At 41.4% G+C, this 19,141-nt stretch overlaps 2 protein-coding genes across 2 annotated transcripts in view; one reads left to right on the top strand and one right to left on the bottom strand.

Annotated features, from left to right (window-relative positions):
• LOC311109993 (lipopolysaccharide-responsive and beige-like anchor protein) overlaps window positions 1–19,141 on the bottom strand; it is a 164,653-nt gene that overhangs the window by 123,099 nt on the left and 22,413 nt on the right. The window contains exons 2-3 of the mRNA XM_084188507.1: window positions 13,288–13,431; window positions 11,027–11,163 (exon numbers count right to left, since the gene is read on the bottom strand). Coding sequence (XP_084044633.1) covers window positions 11,027–11,152 — 126 coding nt within the window. The 5' untranslated portion in view covers window positions 11,153–11,163; window positions 13,288–13,431. The remainder of the gene's footprint in view (window positions 1–11,026; window positions 11,164–13,287; window positions 13,432–19,141) is intronic.
• LOC311109998 (protein mab-21-like 2) lies at window positions 7,836–8,915 on the top strand (the record flags this gene model as incomplete). Its single annotated transcript, XM_084188511.1, has 1 exon — window positions 7,836–8,915. One exon carries the CDS (start codon window positions 7,836–7,838, stop codon window positions 8,913–8,915), a length of 1,080 nt encoding a protein of 359 aa, XP_084044637.1.

The raw sequence follows: 19,141 nt of genomic DNA, 5'->3' as shown, positions 1-19,141 counted from the left end.
AGCCTACTGTAAGTGCCTCCTCAACAGATTTTCGTTCCAAACGTCAAATAGTCAGCAAACATTACCCGTAGCAAATCCCTAACGCATGGATGGTGATGGCAATAGGTAGCCACTGCCTATTGCAGTGGGAGTGGTGCCCCAGCCCTCCAATCAGACTTACACTTCCTTAACTTCTAGCCAATAGCAGTGCAGCATCACCCCCTCCCCGCCCCTCTTCCCGCCCTCCCAGTACACAAGCATCCAGTGAGTGTGCAGGAAGCAACGTAACACCACATGTACTATGGAGGGGCAACCCTTGGCGTGTGTAAACACAGAGGGGACTGGCTGGCTGCTGAGAGAGAGGCAGGCGGACGGACACATCTGCTCTACGACTTCTTCATCAGATCTGCCAGGCAGATGCTCTGTGTCTGTCTCTGTGTGTGCGAGTGCGTGCGTGTGCGTGTGTGTGTGTACGTGCGTGTCTGCGTGTGACGGGCAGATGCAGAGGCCCAGCCAAGCAATTAGTACCATGGCCTGATTTTTGGGCCCACTGCCTCCTATGGAGAGAGCAGCTGGGTCCATGCACCAGGGCTTGGGTGACGCCTTAGAGTGAGTGTGTGTGCGCTTGCCAGCGTGTGTGTGTGTGTGTGTCTGCCTGCCGGTGAGCCACTTTTCCTGTGCCTCTCATGTTTCCACCGGCAGAGAAGAGAGAAAAAGAAAGTTGAAGCTAAAAGCACCTCTCGCTGCCTGACATCCTCCCCCCTTATCATTCACTTGAAAGTACAAAGCGCGCTAACTCAACCAGACACAGGAATAAAACTGTTGCAGATTGTTTTTATCTTCTTCCCGACCGAACGTCTCGGGCCTCTGAACTCAATTCCTGTATTCTTTATTTATATCCCTCCTTCTCAAACAGGGGAGAGAGAGAGAGAGAGAGAGAGAGAGAGAGAGAGAGAGAGAGAGAGAGAGAGAGAGAGAGAGAGAGAGAGAGAGAGAGAGAGAGAGAGAGAGAGAGAGAGAGAGAGAGAGAGAGAGAGAGAGAGTGTAAAGGAACCCAATTTATTCTAATGTATTCACTGAGGAGAAGTTATTCATTCTGTCAGAATTCCTACTTCAAATATCTCCATTACTCACAGTGGGGCGACTGGAGACGTCTAAGAACATGAATCTGTATCCAGACAGGCATAAGAGAGAGTATCCATGACATACATCTTGGTCATCATCGATTTCACTAAAGAAGAATTACCACTAACCACTATTATAACCATGTATTAGATACATTCAACAAGCAAATACACATGCCATATAAGTTCCAATGAGTTATCCAGACTCACTACTTAGACCCAATGTTCAGATTAAGTTGCAGATTGTATGGACGTTAAGATTCACTTCAACATTGAAAGCGGATAACTAATAATACACGTGGAGGCAAAACATATACGAGGAGGGATGGTTGGCTACATTGTGTTGTACGCCAGCGAGGTGCTAAAACAATAGCAGCCGTATATCCCATAACCCCTTGGGGCTAGGCTGAGTAATCTGGTAACTCACTAGCTAGCCTCTTCAGAAGCTGGGCTGATGTGGTAGTGTGTTGGGGGGGAGGGAGGGAGGGAGGGAGCGAGAGAGAGGGAGGGAGAGGGGTACTTTCGAGAGCGAGTGAGTCAGAAAAAGGGGTGCTTATCAGCTAAGCAGAGTGAGAGAGAGGGGTTGTGGACCCTGTCCTGGTGTAGTGAGAGGATCACCGTGGAGTCGTCACACAGACTCGGATCAAAGACTGAATCTACAGGCAGCGAGGCGTCATCCTCTTTTACTCTATTCAATACAGACCAGAGAAAGATCTTTAGGAGCCGTCTGATAATGTGGGATGTTTCAGATGGAGGTAAATAGGCAGAGCGTAAAAGGTTAGTTTGATAGAAGCCAAAAAAGGCTGAAAAGGGCCTCAAAATAAGTTGTTTTGTATCTATGACATGCTTTTCTTTATTCCAGGTACTGAGTTGCTCTTTGCTGTGATTGGTCCAATAACAGGTTTGTCACGTTGTGCTACATGGATACGATCAAATTTGTGTTGATGGTAATAAATCTAGTTTTAGTTATACATTTACCCTAAAACATAACGTGCATATATTAGCTACATAAAATCCCCAAAATTATTATATTCATTATAACATGTGTATTAACATGTGTAAAATCCGCATTATCAGCATAATCACTTTGATGCACTGAACATAGCCTTGGACGACCTCAAATAGATGCCAAAATCCAAACAGCCATAAAAGGTGCACAGACACCAAAGCGGAAACACACAGAGATGAAAGTGAATTCTAGAATCTCTGCAGTTCTGTAGTGTACTCTAACATGATGGATTCTGAAGGAGGCTATCGGAAATGAACTCTGTTTGGCTAAAATGCATAAACCTTATGGTTCTGAGACTATTTGTTTTCTTTCTGTTCCAACAAATCAGCTGACCCTAGAGGAAAGTGTGACAAGCCTTAAGAATAAGCAGCCTTACTTAGCTTTTTGCCAAAAGCAAGCCTTTCCTTGAAAAAAGTCCCTCTAAGGGAACATTAGTTATAACTTTGGAACGAATAGTGAATGATGAGTCCAAAAGATTATTCACACAAAATGTTTGTATGACTTGAGGAGAGGTCAAAGGATGGGGCCAAAATACACACACACACACACACACTTTAAAACTATAATACATAGTGATGACTAACCACACCTAATATAATCTCAATTATACCATCCATACATAGAAACTACTTGAACTTGAACACCAAAAACACACACAACAAAAATAACATTCTAGCCTTGTACGTGTTGCCCATAATAGGTCCAGTGTTGTCACGACAATGTGAAATAAGTTGAACTCCGGTTCAGATAGTTTTGCTTCAGTTACTTATGAAGGTAAGAATTTATATTCCAGATATGTGTATATTGACCCTGTCTCGAGTTCAGAGTGTATTTAGAATTTGTCTTTATAAGTCATACTTACTGTCACCATATATTTCATTAAGCTACAGTTAGCGTGTTACTTTACATTTGGACGTTTTCACGACTTTGAGTGTGTCCCATCCCAAATGGCACCCTGTTCCCTATATAGTGCACTACTTTTGACCAGGGCCCACAGGACCAATAGGGCTCTGGTCAAAAGTAGTGTGTTATATAGGGAATAGGGTGCCATTTGGGACAAGACCTTGGAGCGTGTATTCATCTCTTAGGGACTGAACTGTGCTTTTGATATTAAACAGTCTCGCAGTCTAAAATAAAAACCCTTAACTCTTATTTTTTCTTTCTTAAACTGCACGCCAAGGCTCCTTAAGTATGACTATTCCTCCAGTTGGGCTTGATTCAGGGGAAAAGAATGTCAAATCTCAACAGTTTTGCATTTTTTTAATCTTCACAATAAATCAAGGTTGTAAGTAAACCATACATCACGCGGTACCTAATGTAACTTTGCCTGTTCGGTTAGAGTGAGAGTTCTCAAGTATTTTTGCTAGAAACTTCCAAATTAACGATTGTGTCTACGTGTCTTATCTCGTCTCTTGACAACGTCAATTCTACTACCGTAAATCCAGCTCCAGAACATTGCTAATAACAATATACAGATAGGAGGTGAATGTTCTAGGTTGACCATTGGGCCTTTTCATAACTCCTACACTGACATCTATGCCACTCCACCAACTGTAAATCAAAGATAGGAACAGGTTTATAAAACAGAGATGGTTAATGCAATATACCAAATATGCAGGATCCTGCGAAAATTGCCAGATTGCATTTTCTTGAGAAGGGTGTGTGTGTGTGTGTGTGTGTGTGTGTGTGTGTGTGTGTGTGTGTGTGTGTGTGTGTGTGTGTGTATGCCTATATATATATATGTGTGTGTGTAAACACCAACTACACTCATCATAAGTGAAAATGATCACATAGACTTGAGGTTACATTACTTAACTTGAACCAGGAAATAGCCAATAAAACAAATTACTCAATTAAACTCAAATATCCACCAGACACACCCCTTAATTACAGTTTTATAGTGTTTCAACATCTAGGCTTAGTTAGTTAATCAAAACAGTCAGTTGTGTGAACCAGTCACGAGGTCTCATTCTAGGGTTGGGCCGAAAAATATGATTAAATTGAATATCGTGATATTGGACATTGACGATATATCGTGAAGAGCAAGACAATCCTCAATTTGAACTTTACAAATCAAAACTGTGCAGTTTGATCAGTTAGGCTGTCTAAATGAATTAACTAAGTCTTATTTTTTCACCATACAAAGATTATTTAACCTGACTAGAACAAAAACATCACAGGCTGGAATGATTTACTCATTAACTGCGCAAAATGACTGTTTCGGATATTTTCGATATCTGAAGTAGCATATCATAGAAGATGTCTCCCCAAATATCATCCAACCCCATCTCCTACAGTAGAGTATAACCTGTACTCCCTGTAGTGTTAGTAGCTTCATCACCACTACTGGAATCTATGAGAATGACAAGTCCACAGGCTTTGTCATTTTACTGTTTAAAAAAACATTTGTTTCTACAGAAAAATTGTTTCCATAGAAAAACTGAAAAACACTTTCTCACTTGGTTTCTGGCAACTTTGTGGCTTATTTCAGTATCCACACTGTATTTTCAGTGGTTCCATTTCCCAGTCTTCAGCTAAATACGCTGCTAAAATGAATGTGGTGAGAATTTGAAACTAATGCTAAATAGAGCACATGAGTATTCCAGGAATGTGTCAGTCCATGAACCTTTGTGTGGTGGTCATGCTGACCAATCTGTGGGAAACATAATGTATACTTGGCGCAAAAAGCCTATGTTCCTAAATGGGAAATAATCGTTTTGTTTTACTCATACTCAACTACAAAATGCATTGGCTGTATAAAGCCTGCATAAAGTTCAGACAATAGTGTTTCAGTCATTTACTAATATTACCATCAGTTACATTTGAAATGTTAGTCCTTCTCTGTTTAAAGAGCCAAACATTCTGCAAATACAGTTTTTCGCCCCATATGTCTAAACACATTTGATACCCGCCCTGAATACTTACCCATGTTAGATGTTAAAATGGCAAACTAGCTTCGTTGACTATTGTATGATAACAATATATTTGAAACGAGATAATGAAATATTATTTTTGCAATAACTTCGTAATAACGTTCATAAGAATGGGAAAGAAGGTTTTCATATCATCAATATAGATTTTTGATAAACGATGTTAACTCCGAGGGCAACCGTGCGTAATTGCATCGTTGGGTGTTTTGCTTAACACCACAACAAGGACCTGGAGATATTTCCAGCTCCAAATAGCCAAAAGTCGTTGCAATTAAAACACTTATATCTAATTAGGCCAAAAGCCTTGAGGGAGCCCGACATAAAAACGACGTTCACTGGACAGAGAATGTCCAATTGACTCCCTAATGAATTTAATGCCAAAGCTCCAAACAACCTGCGCCTCATTAACTTGAGTAGGATACAACGCGAGGCCGGGCAGAGAAGCTTCAGAGCTGCAGATAGATCAATAGTTTTGCAAAGAGGACTTCAACTCAAGTGGCTTTCATTTAACTGATGCGTTATTTTTTGGGCCATTCTTTTGCAGCATCTCTGTCTGAGGAGCTGTCTCACACCCCGCCTTTTCCCTGCACGTCTCGGTGCTGTGCCCGCGAGGAGACGGTGATGGGTTCTTAAGTCATCTAACATGAAGTCTGGGGTGATAAGAGGACTTCAATTACAACCCCGGGCCCGCGCGAAGAAGCCCTGTCCGTTTATTATTCATCACCGACAAGGTTCACGCGCCGATAAAGCGATGACCAGATTAAAATAACGTGCATTTTTTGAAAACCAAGCACCGTGCACCATGAGAAAGAAAAGCGGTTGTTTATGTCTTTAGAGTGATTTTAAAATATAATTGAGCTTCTTGGAAATCAATTACATATTTAAATTGTTGTAATAAGAATCTGAAAAGAGCAGCATCGGACCTTTTGCTTTTTTCTGAATTAGGCATTATTAATTTAACATGGGCTTCATAAAACGACAAGAGCAAATAGGCTAAAATAAAACAGGCCCCAAACATAGTCTTGAATAATTATGTAATATAAAAAAAAATTAAATCTCAAAGGGTCTTATGATTTCAAAGAAAATAATAGGCCTATAGTCTTGTTATCGTTCATCACGTCTTACAGTTACGTGCGTGCTAAAACTTGAAACCATTCTAGGCCGAATTGTTCTCCGTTCTTAAATTGTGCAATGGCATGAAATGGGTCAAATATGGAAGTAATATGATGTTAAATTGGCCGATAGAATTTTAGGGAAATTATTATGGGGAAATGTTATGGGAAAACACTCAATCACATTTCGGTGAGGGGAAGGTTGTTGCCCTTAATCCGATATCCGAGGGAAATTACTGGATGTAATTTTAACTATTCAGGCCTATCATCTATTGTCACTATATACCAAGATGAAATCACTAGGCACAACTAACCGCATTTCCTTTAAAACAAGTGTATAGGTTAGAGGTTTAAAATGTGAACAACTTCTAGCCTATTAGAAAGGAGAGAAAAAAGACTGAAAATCAGGAAAACAAAATGGTATGGTATTTCGTAGGAAAAAAACACTAATATTAGCAATATTGTACACTCACTGAACATTCGATTGATCTCGTTAACCTGATTATCACACACCGTGTTGAACCCGCAGCCTCGCGCAGCCTGGAGACACGCGCTTTCTAATAAAAATGAGTCTTTCTTGTTTCTTGACGCATAAATGTCACAAAACATCAGTCAAAAATTGCTTGTATACATGATTTAGCAATTCACTAGAAATATGCAAATGCACGAATAGTCCAATAATGCATAAATACAATAACTATAAAGCATTTAAAAAACGTATTGGCTACATTGTCATAAGAGATTAAAACATTAGTACTAATGTTTATAAAGTAATATCAAGCCTCATTAACTGCCATAGAAAAGCAAAAGGGTTCCAAATTGATGCCCTTCAGACATGAAAGAGAGCAAAAAAATAAACACTTCCCTTGCCAAACATGCAGGTATCCAGCATCACTCAATGCTCAACATATTCTCCTTCTAAATATTTCCATTATATATTAAGCACGTGCACACCTGGGGAAAAAAAAGCTAGGTCAAGGCAAAAGAGACACAGCTGTCTTTAAAACGTATTATATATGCTTCGTAGAAAAGTGCACAAAGTGTGTATACGAAAAGGAACCGTTTATCTTCCTATATCACGACCTGGGAGCAGAGGCTCTGCGCGCAGGATGTTGGAGAGCGAAAGTGTGCCTCTCGTGCAAGAGTTGCCTGTCGGAGAGGGCTCTGATTGGCTGGTTGCACTGACAGCTCCGCCGTTGATTGCAGGAGGAGAAGCCCGACCCCTTTCACTCTTCTAGGGGACCATTCATAAACTACACAAGTCCAGCTCGCACAGCTGAGTGTCGACAACAGTGGGGCAAGGTAGGAGAATAACGCGTAGTTTTCACGTGCAACGGAACGGACAAGGAGAGATGAGTTGGCACGACCAGAGCTTTATCCTTTAGGGTCTGCAGGCGCGAGGACACGGACGGTATTATACTGTACACTGAGCCCACCCCATTCTGGGGCTGTCTTACTGCATATGACTTGGACTGATATTTAGTAGCCTATTACGTTGCATCCCTATCTGTTTCCTTCCGATACTGTCTGACGTCCATCCGCTGTGAACGCAAAAAAAGTTCAATTATATATTTTTTCCATTGCTTGGGGAAGAGCGTTTCGCCTCTGGCTTTACCGGTAAGCATTGGATCCGTCAACGTACTGCGACTCGCCGGTGTACAGCCCGGACCTCTGCCCAAACATGATCGCGACGCAGGCAAAGCTGGTCTACCAGCTCAACAAATATTACAGCGAGAGATGCCAAACTCGAAAAGCGGCCATTGCAAAGACTATCCGGGAGGTGTGTAAGGTGGTTTCGGACGTCCTGAAGGAGGTCGAGGTGCAGGAACCCCGGTTCATCTCCTCTCTCAGCGAGATAGAGGCGCGCTTCGAGGGGATGGAGGTCATAGCCCCCAACGAGTTCGAGGTGGTCCTCTACCTCAACCAGATGGGAGTGTTCAACTTTGTTGACGACGGTTCTCTGCCCGGCTGCGCCGTACTGAAGCTGAGCGACGGCCGCAAAAGGAGCATGTCTCTCTGGGTCGAGTTCATCACCGCCTCGGGCTACCTTTCCGCCCGGAAGATCCGCTCAAGGTTTCAGACTCTGGTGGCGCAAGCGGTGGATAAGTGTAGCTACCGTGACGTGGTTAAAATGGTAGCAGACACCAGTGAGGTAAAACTAAGGATCCGGGAGAGATACGTGGTTCAGATCACCCCTGCATTCAAGTGCACAGGGATCTGGCCTAGGAGCGCTGCCCAGTGGCCCATGCCCCATATCCCCTGGCCTGGTCCTAACAGGGTGGCCGAGGTCAAGGCCGAGGGCTTTAACCTGCTCTCCAAAGAGTGCTACTCGTTGACCGGGAAACAGAGCTCGGCTGAGAGCGACGCCTGGGTCTTGCAGTTCAGCGAGGCCGAGAATAGGCTCCTGATGGCGGGATGCAGGAAGAGATGCCTGTCGGTCCTGAAGACTCTCCGTGACCGTCATCTCGAGCTACCCGGTCAGCCGCTCCAGAGCTATCACATGAAGACCCTGCTGCTGTACGAGTGCGAGAAACACCCGAGAGAGACCGACTGGGACGAGTCCTGCCTCGGGGACCGAATCAACGGAATTCTGCTGCAGCTCATCTCTTGTTTGCAGTGCCGCAGATGCCCCCATTATTTCTTACCAAATTTGGACCTGTTTCAGGGGAAGCCCCACTCGGCCCTGGAAGCTGCCGCAAAGCAGACGTGGAGACTGGCGAGGGAAATCCTCACTAATGCGAAAAGTTTGGACAAATTATAAACTGTCGAACTGTCTGATTGTGATACTATTGCTATTTAGGGCCGAAGTGACGTTGAGATCACTTCAGAGTGGAGGAAAACGTCATGATCTTGGTTTCTTCGAGCAATGTGAAACAATTGAGAACCTAAAAACAAGCAAACAAAAAAAAACTTTTACAATGGAGTGAAATGGGACATTGCCATGCAGAGAGAGAACGTGAAGGTACATTTTAAGCTAAATGTAATAGTTTGTTGTTTTGTTTTAAATGTTTTCACAAAGTGAAGAAATGTTTATTTAAAATTATATGCACAAAATCTTTAAGTGAAAGAATAAAAATGTAGCGTGCCAAGTTCAAATTTTTCATTATGTGACCTTAAACTGAAATGTTAATAAAACTAAGCAAATTACATTACAACTTGGCCTTGTGTTTGTTTACATGTTTTGAAAACTGGGATTGTTTAGGAAGAGTAATACAATGTAATTTATATTTACTTTATAAAGAGGATCGTGGAATCAATTCCTGTGCGAAAAACTGAATTCATGTGTGTAAAAAAATGAATGTTCAAACTTAATAATAATACATTTACATTTGGCAAATCTTGGACCTAGATTAATTTGATACAAAATACGAGTTTTGCATTATTATGCATATACAATACCATACATTAATTTGCGTCTTGGAATAATTAATATACCACACTATAATTGAGTTCAATTTGATGCAAATTGTTTTAACAAAAGAATAACGTCTATTTAGTTGACAGTTTGATGTCGATAGGCTATATGGCTGCAAAGATCATATTTAAACACACCGGTATGCATATCTGTTATTATTGTGAATTAACTATTGGGTAGATAGGCTATAATTCGGCGAAAAATTGCACAAGGATAAAGAGAACCACAACAACCACTTGTAGTAGGCCCATTCACCAGAATAGACCACTGCTAAATTCAGGTTCATTCATTTGCCGTTTCAATAGGAAAAAGTTTATGCATGAAAATCTAAAATGTTGATTAATGAACGTATCTGCTACTGTTTTTATAACTAGATTATGATTATAACTATTATTGTTGTTATTGCCAATAACCCAGGGCACAGGCTGCTGCAAAAAGATACAACTGTCACTCAATGACTAGCCAGGGAAAGTCAGGGCCCATTTCTTAACGAGACCTCATTCATATTGCTCTCGCTACGGGCGACTAAATACCACGCAGGTATATTGCTTAGTACAATAGGCTATGCATTAGCAGAACCTATTTGGCATATTACTGAACTGTTGAATACAAATCGAAAGAGGATATTTTATAATTCATTTTAATTACTATAGCCTGTTATTTCGGATATTCAAAGGAGTCATATAGGCTACATTCCAAAGGTGTCGAAGAAAAGAAATTCAAGTCATTTCATGGTTTGATTCTCAACAAAACTTACCACAACATAAGCCATTGGCCAACACAGCATTCCTGATTCCTGGGCTTCATTTCATGAACAACTGAAAGACCGAAGGAAGAAGAACTGGCCGACTCTTCCCTCTATATCAGGCACATAGTCTATCGCAAATCATAATAGAAACGTACTTTTCAAATGTTCGCTTGTGATGCTTCTGCAGACTCTGAGGCCTTTGTGTATCGAATCTGCACAGAAAACACCCGTTTTCAGAGAGACGTGATATTGTCAATGACGTAGCCCACTAAACCAATGCAATTCAAGCACGAGTGAAGCTATAGCTTCCTGTTCACCTTCACTATGCTCATACACACACCACATAACACCATTATAGCCTATAAGGTTGTTAGAAACTCAATTATAGCGATTATTGAGTCTCTATTTGCATTTTGATTATTAGATCATAATTTGACTTGATGATGATCGCAGAAGTCGAGGCTGCTTACAGTCGTCATGCAATAGCCTAAAGGCTTAGTCTACGCATGTTCATGGTTGGAGTTATTTACACAATTCTTATAAAGGCTTTATAAAGCAATTAGGCTGCAGAAAAGCATGAATTGGAGGTGCTGGGGTGCTAGGGTCAGGGAAGGACTGGGAGAAATGCCTGAGCCATTTTGAAAGCTCGTTTTACAGAATGACGGGAGGGCCTGCTTTGGATCAATGGAAGTTAAAGCCCCTCTCTTACCTTTGGATCGATCGTCTTAAAGCTGGCCTCTTCTTCATCCACCTCGAAGTAGAGTTCAGACGCGGTGATGGACAGCGTTCCTTTCACCACCACGGCCGGGGCGACCAGCTGAGCGCTAGTGCTCATGTTTACAGGGCCTAGGAGACAGACAGGGCCCAACAACGGCACGGGCCAGAAAGCAAACATTAGCGCGCTTTACAAAAATCACCCCCTTCCCCTCCTCGAGAAAACAGAGAGAGCAACAGCGTGTAAAAGTAAACATATAAACTCAAGGGCACACACTGACTTTGATGGCTCTTTTTGTCTCCGTGAAAAGACCATAACAATAAAGTAAAGGCCACATATGCATTTTTAATGAGGGAAAATATTTGCTCTAGGCTATGGGTCGGTTGTATAGGCATATCTATCAGAAGCAAGGTCAAGAAGAAAAATAAATATAATTCTCAATTGTATTATTTCTATAGCCTAAAACTGCATGCAACTGCATTATGTAACTGCAATTTAAATTAGGAATGCAATTTACATTGTACAATTATTATTAGCATTATTATTAGACCTAATTTCCTTGCTAGATCGATTTAGATATAATATGACGTATTGATAAGAACTGGTACCAGAATCACCATGATCTGAACAGTTCCTCTTTGTACTTAGGCAGGGAAAGGTGGTTTGACCCGCTGAGTAAAATAAAATATCAGCATCTGCGTAACCCAAGACAGACCAGCCTTGTCAAAAAATAGAATCAGCTGTCAATCAGGCCCCATTGATTGCGGGCTGGTGCTTCGTCTGTTTAATCTCTCATCAATCTTAATTTATGCCAGTATGACAACGAGAAGGCCGCTCCGGGGAGCAACGCGTAAGCTCTTACGGCTCTGGCCCCGCTCTCCACGTGTGCAGAAGCATTGTATTTGCAGATGTGCAGCGCGGCAGAAAAGGGCTTCAGAGCCCGGCTTGATTTCCCCAAAGCACCCACGTCTTTCAGAAACGAATGGCTATGGAATAAACAGATATGTTCATTTGTTGCCGTCTCCCCCTCTCTCCCCCCTTAGCCCTCAGAGCATTGTAAGCATTAGCATGTAATCCGGGGGTGAAATAACATTTTTCAATCACTGCCATGGAGACATTCAATTACACCTGGTGTTGTTCAGACAGACAGCTGCCTGTACTGGGACGCTGCGTCCTGTCTGTCTGTCTTGTCAGAGGAGTATGAGACCCACATGACAATTTCCACTTCATTTCAGAATCCATGTCACTATATTAGGCATGGGATCTCCCCTTAATCCTATTGTCATCGTGGGCGTTGTGTTTTTATATAATTGCGCTCTGAGCGCATTTATATTAGGCTACAGTGGGTGAACATGTTATAGTGGAAAGCCATGATGTGGGGATATTGAGGATTATATAGGATGCAATCCGATTAGTAACATAACTAATAGGCCTTTAGGATTTCCAAGTATAGGGAACCACATTAACATAAATAAGGGTGTGAGATAATGGATTTAAAGTGGATAAGAAATTGGACAGCAACGTCATTTTATGTGTTTGAGTCTTGTTAACCGCAAGGCCTACAGTCGTTTTGATCTAGGCCTATACTATTTATTCTACATGGATTCATATAGGAAAACTGCACATTTAGAGCAGTCATAAACAACTAAAGACACAGAAAATGTTTTAGGTCCATAGTGCTTTTCTAAAATGTGAAAATAATAGCGGTTAGCTAAAAGCCGCGCGAAGTGCACCTATACACTATGCCCAATCATAAAATAGGCCTTCATGGGATGCATGCTGTCAAAATATCGCACTTGTCATGGGGACAAATTTAACATTTAACATAAAGTAAGTCAGAGGAAGGCTTCAAAATAGAAATGGACGTCGAGGCCAAAACATCTAAACAAAATGCACAGTTCACTTCTTCAATTATAGGCGTATTCTCAACCTCTCAATTATTAAAACAATAAAATAATTACTGTGTCAAAAGCTAACTATGAATAATATTACACAAGCTTGTTGGTAGAGTCGAGGCTCAGCGAAGATGCAAACCCAGAGCGATCACGGGGGGGGGGGGGTGATCCCCCCTTATTAACCGTTCGGGAGCCCCGTTACCCTGCATGCGTGCCTCAAAGTACCCCTACCAGCACCCACACGCGTTAGCAATGGAGACGGTTTAAAGGCGGGAGGAGGAGGATTCAACTAACGTGCGTTCCCAGCCCCCTCTAGTTGATGCGCGCTGGGACATGAAACGGATGAGCTGCATGCGTTACCTGTTAGGTTCTCCAATTCCTTCTCCTCCAAGGATGATAGAGTGTCATCGTCGCCATCCAACAATATCTCACTCTCAGAGTTCTGATTTCCCAGTGCATGACTTCTGATGGACTGTTTGCCTTTGAGGATATCTTCCTCCGGAGCTGAAAGAAGAAAACTATTTTAAACAGCCATCCATGCGTAATTGTGTTTTTACCAAGTTACTTTTCTGTACAGAGGTTAGTACCCTATCAAAAAACGTTTGAAATATATAGACAAAAAATACGCTGCTATTCTAGGCTATATACAGATTTCATCTTAAATATATCACGGAAAATGCATGGCTATATAACCTATTAATATTGAAGCATGTTTAATTTATCAATAATTCGTACTATGAAAGTAAGGTGAATATTCAAATGTCAATATAAACATTTGTTGAGTTGTCTATTTTGTCATAAATATCTTTCAATTATTTAGGCTGTCTTGACGTTTTGCATTGCATTTCAGAATGGATTTGGAATTAAATTGGTCAAAAGTATTTTAAGATTTGACAAAATAGCATGAATAAGTCTGATAAAAATGGAATGATGCTATAATAATGATATAAAGCAATAGTTTTATAACTCAAGGGCACATTCAGATACAAAATGGATCTAATGCTAATATATATGCTTCTTAGTACAATGAAAAAACTCCATGCCAAAAATAACATCAACATAAAGATGCTGCAAGCTGATCATCAAAACTAGTTTATAAAACCATGATAGAAAACTGGCAACAATTTTAAGTGAAACTGTATGCAATTTTCATACATTATTGTAAAATGTGTCAAGTTATTATTGAGCCATAAACACAGCTGGAACACTAGCGATGACTCTTGGGAGCCTTCGGGGTTATTGTGAACATGAAAGGTTACGTTTACAAATCGGACTCTCATCTTATCTCAGAAAGCTATTTTCCAATGGCGGTGTACCAACGCAGGCTAGCTATACCCACATGGCAGCGGGAGTGAGGTTACAATGTCAAAGCGTGAAATTGTATCGACTTGGCTTTATTGTATTACTTGAATGGTACTAATCTAATTGTCCAAATCCAATTGTTTAATTTAATTGATACTCAGGCAATAACGTGTATTTCAGTGTATTTCAAATGCAGATATACAACATTGTATGTAAAGTATCATATTTTCTGATAAGAAAATATACAATTATTTGTTAAAACCCCAATTTGCCTGTGCTATGCCTTATAAGTCATCAAAACTAAAAATATTTCTGGTCAAACCCAATATCCAGAAACATGAGCCAAACATATTACAACAAAGCAAAAGAGCCTCCAAAGCTTTCTGCATTCCTTTTATGATTTCAACTTAACATGACTTGAGGTTCCAAAAATATTTAAGACAGCCCTTGGTGTGTGTGTGTGTGTGTGTGTGTGTGTATGAAAGAGAGAGAGAGAGAGTTAGAGAGAGAGTGTGTGTGTTACACTCAACATGGTTTCTATCCACTCCACTCCAAAACCACTGGACAGTGACCCAGTGGCCCCTCCAATCTCTCTGAGCAGCATCACCTGACGGGGTTAGACCCTAAGATAATTCGCATTTTTCTCAACATCACAAACAAATCCACAGCCGCTTTATACTATAATATATTGACTCCAAAACTGTTAGGAGAGAGAGAGAGCTGCATTTCCTGACAAAATGTAAAAAATATAAAACAATTAGAGAGTGTCATTTCCCCAAATTTGAAACCATTTTTCAAGGTTTCAAAGACCTCACTGATGAGAATAGGCTACCCGTCCTGTTGGGGGAGGACGCAGAGAGCTGTGGGTTGGCAGCGCACTACATTGCTGCCTGCCATAAGATGAGGGACAGTGTCTGACAGACCAACCAACCTGCACATGTCCTCTATATTGTTATTGTTCAATGGTTATTTTGACCCTTGGTTATTGTTGTTACTGTTGTCCTGTTGACAATATTGATTATTATTATTTTAATTACGTTAATAGTGTAAATATCCAAAGTAAGCTTTGGCAATATGTACATTGTTACGTCATGCCAATAAAGCAAATTGAATTGAATTGAATTGAGAGAGAGAGAGCTGAGAGAGCAGAGTGAGAGAGAGCTGAGAGAGAGGGAGCTGAGAGAGAGGGAGCTGAGAGAGAGAGAGAGCTGAGAGAGAGAGAGCTGAGAGAGAGAGAGCTGAGAGAGAGAGAGAGGGGGAGCTGAGAGAGGGGGAGCTGAGAGAGGGGGAGCTGAGAGAGGGGGAGCTGAGAGAGGGGGAGCTGAGAGAGAGGGAGCTGAGAGAGAGGGAGCTGAGAGAGAGGGAGCTGAGAGAGAGGGAGCTGAGAGAGAGAGAGAGCTGAGAGAGAGAGAGCTGAGAGAGAGAGAGCTGAGAGAGAGAGAGAGAGAGAGGGGGAGCTGAGAGAGGGGGAGCTGAGAGAGGGGGAGCTGAGAGAGGGGGAGCTGAGAGAGGGGGAGCTGAGAGAGGGGGAGCTGAGAGAGGGGGAGCTGAGAGAGAGGGAGCTGAGAGAGAGGGAGCTGAGAGAGAGGGAGCTGAGAGAGAGCTGAAAGAGAGGGAGCTGAGAGAGATTTCACTTTTGTTTACTATCTACTTCACTTGCTTTGGCAATGTTAACATACGTTTCCCATGCCAATAAAGCCCTTAAATTGAAATTGAAATTGAATTGAGAGAGAGCTGAATTGAGAGGGAGCTGAGAGAGAGAGAGAGAGAGAGAGAGAGAGAGAGAGAGAGAGTCTAAGAGAGCTGAGAAATCTCTTGTCACGGAAAATATGCACCTCGCTGATATTTAGACTGGTCTTCCTGTAATTAAGTCTCCCCCGAGGATTCTTTAGTTAGCGGCACTGAAATTACTACCAGCTCTCTAATACATCCCACATGCTACAATAGTATAGTATATTCACACCATGCTAGTGGACTGACTGGACAGACCGATGGGCCGAGGCTACTTTCTCTGACAGGAGACTGAGATGAAAAAGGCAGACGTGTGTATTTGAACTTCTGTACATTCCGCCATAAACATGCTCACTAAGTCTCACCCTGGGAAGACCACAACACTCAACACACCAGCATATGGATGTGGAAGTGTCTTGGGTTGTGTCACAACTAAGAAGGAAACACTACTTTGACTACTACTGCTGCTACTATATCAACTTACTACTTTGCTAATAATAGGCTGTGAATGATTTACTTGTTAGTTGTGAATATTATTATCAGAATTACATATACACTTTGGTCATGTTAGATTGTCTATTGTGTGTGACTAAAATTCTACAAACATAGTGCTGCTTTCAAAACTAGAAGTGAAGAAAATAAAAAACTCAATGATTAGATTATACTTATGATACATGTATGCCAATATTACATAATGATATAAGATAAAATATACTAATAAGAAAACATAAGTGATATGATGTATATTTGTGATATATTACATATGTACAGAAAAGTGATCTGAACGCATGTGAGTGTATATGATCAAATGTGGGAGTGTGTACCAAACAATTAAAATCCATTTAACGCAATTTCAACTTAAAAGTGATACAATCAAAGCACAATAAAAACTAAAGACAGTGAAAAGTCAAAACATTTAATAAAAAATAAAAAAACGCAATGGATATTATGCTATGTTTTAACAAAATATTCAAAGGCTAACACATTTCACGTACCCTTCAGCTAAAGCAATGTCTGTCAACTGTTGTCTATGTTATTCATAATTATAAACTGGGTGGTTCGAGCCCTGAATGCTGATTGTCTGAAAGCCGTGGTATATCAGACCGTATACCACAGGTATTACTGTTGTAATTACGTTGGTAACCAGTGTATAATAGCAATAAGGCACCTCGGAGGGTTGTGATATATGGCCAATATACTACAGCTAAGGGCTGCATCCAGGCACTCCACATTGCGTCGTGCTTAAGAACAGCCCTTAGCCGTGGTATATTGGCCATATACCACACCCCCTCGTGCCTTATTACTTAAATATAAAGTCTCAGTGAGTGTGAATGTGACGTTTTGTGGTTATATTATAAATCCTTGACAAATACATCAGAATAAAACATTTTACAACATATAACAAGAGACAACACTGAAACATTTCTGAAATAAGCTGGTATGCCACATTAACAAAATACCCTTCAGGCCACGTCACCCAAACCATTCATTGAGATCGAGCAGGGGGCACAAATGTGAATAAAACCTGTCTACATTACACTTTAAGGCCCCATCGCTTCTCTAGCCAGAGGTTCAACATTCAAATGCTACGTTCACTCTATAGTAAAGGCATGCTATGTTTAGGCTCACGTCATTTCCCTATTGCCAGAGGTTCAAAATGCTCATTCATATGCTAACATTACTAAAGCTCACGGCATGCTTGGTCAAGAGCAATTAAATTGTCAGAATTAACAAATGTGTTTTTAACGAGACCATGGCCAGGAGCTGGAGTCATGAGGCGAGTATTGATCTGCTGAACAGAGACATTAGTCTTCAGGTATTTACTCTGCCAGCCACCTCTCCTCCTGCTCCCCTCCAGCCTCCCTCCACGGCCCTCCCTTCACCCAGGGCAGGACCAAATCAATCCCCAGAAAAGATGGCTCTTTCCAGCCATAAATACATAACTAGCCCCCTCACCGACCAAACCAGCCTGACCGCCACGCGTCTGCAGGCCGGCCGGGGCTCTCAGAGTGGAAATGGTCCTCAAGGTTTTTGGCTGGGTATGAATGATCACAGTTGTATACATTCTAAGGATTGTACATGGCCTAAATACAGGAATGTTTTCCTCCTGCATATCTTACATTTAAAAAAAGATGCCATTTAGGAAAGGGTTTACTTATACTTTGTAAAATGCAGAAGTTGTGATGAGTAAGGTATGGGTAACAAACAATGCACTTTTTTTGCTAAATAAGTTCACAGGAATACAATATTTTTTAAATCCAAAAACGTTTGTTTCATTCTCTTACCAGTTAAATATGTCTAATATCTATTCTTGAACGTGTTTTCATGACTTGAAAATTGTTGAGATCACTAGTAGCTTGAAATAATGTTAAATGCAGACGTAATCATGCACTAAATGTTTTCATTGGGGAAAGACGGGGGGGGGGTTCTCGCTCTATTCTCACTGTTTCATGGGATCAGAATAATTACAGCCAGATATGACCTCTGTTCTCTGTCTGAAAACTCACGACTGCACTCTCGTCTTGCACTCCACTTCCGTTACAAATGTCGGGTCGACGAAAACAACAGGAAAGGTTACATCAGAAAATGGACGCCGCAGTCAGGCCTCAAGTCAGAGCTATTTGAATGATTTATTCCTTCCCCAAATGCAGCCGGGTAGCGTGTGTGTGTGTGTGTACGTGTGTGTACATATGAAACCAACAGGGCAATCCTCTGTAGAGGTAATATACCCTTACCTAGACTGGCTGGTGGCTATTTCTACTACAGTCGTGACTTTTAAAGCAAAACACACCCTCTATGTCCTCCATATGTTGATGAATAGATCCAGGGTGTATCCACAGCATATTTGATATTGACTTATTGATGATGCCCCCTACTAGCGGAGTAAGTCACAGAGTGATGGAGAGGGGAGAACAATTACAAGTCACCAATTGATGCTTCAACGATCGTATGCCTTCATAATCAGTTCTTCATCGCACTAAAATTGTAAGATGGCGCCGACAGACGGTCGCCTTGTTTCTAGCTCCTACTCAACATTCATTGTTGAGGAAGAGCATGCAAGTAAGCATTTCACTGCACTGTTTCCACCTGCTGTGTCCCGGTGACACGAGACCAAATAAACTCTGATTTGATTTGAAATGATATAACAAAGGATGAAGAGAAAGAGAATGAGAGAATTAGG

This window comes from Coregonus lavaretus (genome assembly GCF_964263955.1).
Source record: "Coregonus lavaretus genome assembly, contig: SUPER_35_unloc_1, whole genome shotgun sequence".
In the NCBI taxonomy this organism is placed as follows: domain Eukaryota; kingdom Metazoa; phylum Chordata; class Actinopteri; order Salmoniformes; family Salmonidae; genus Coregonus; species Coregonus lavaretus.
Note: the sequence above shows the minus strand (reverse complement) of the source record. Positions and strands in the feature narration are given on the sequence as shown.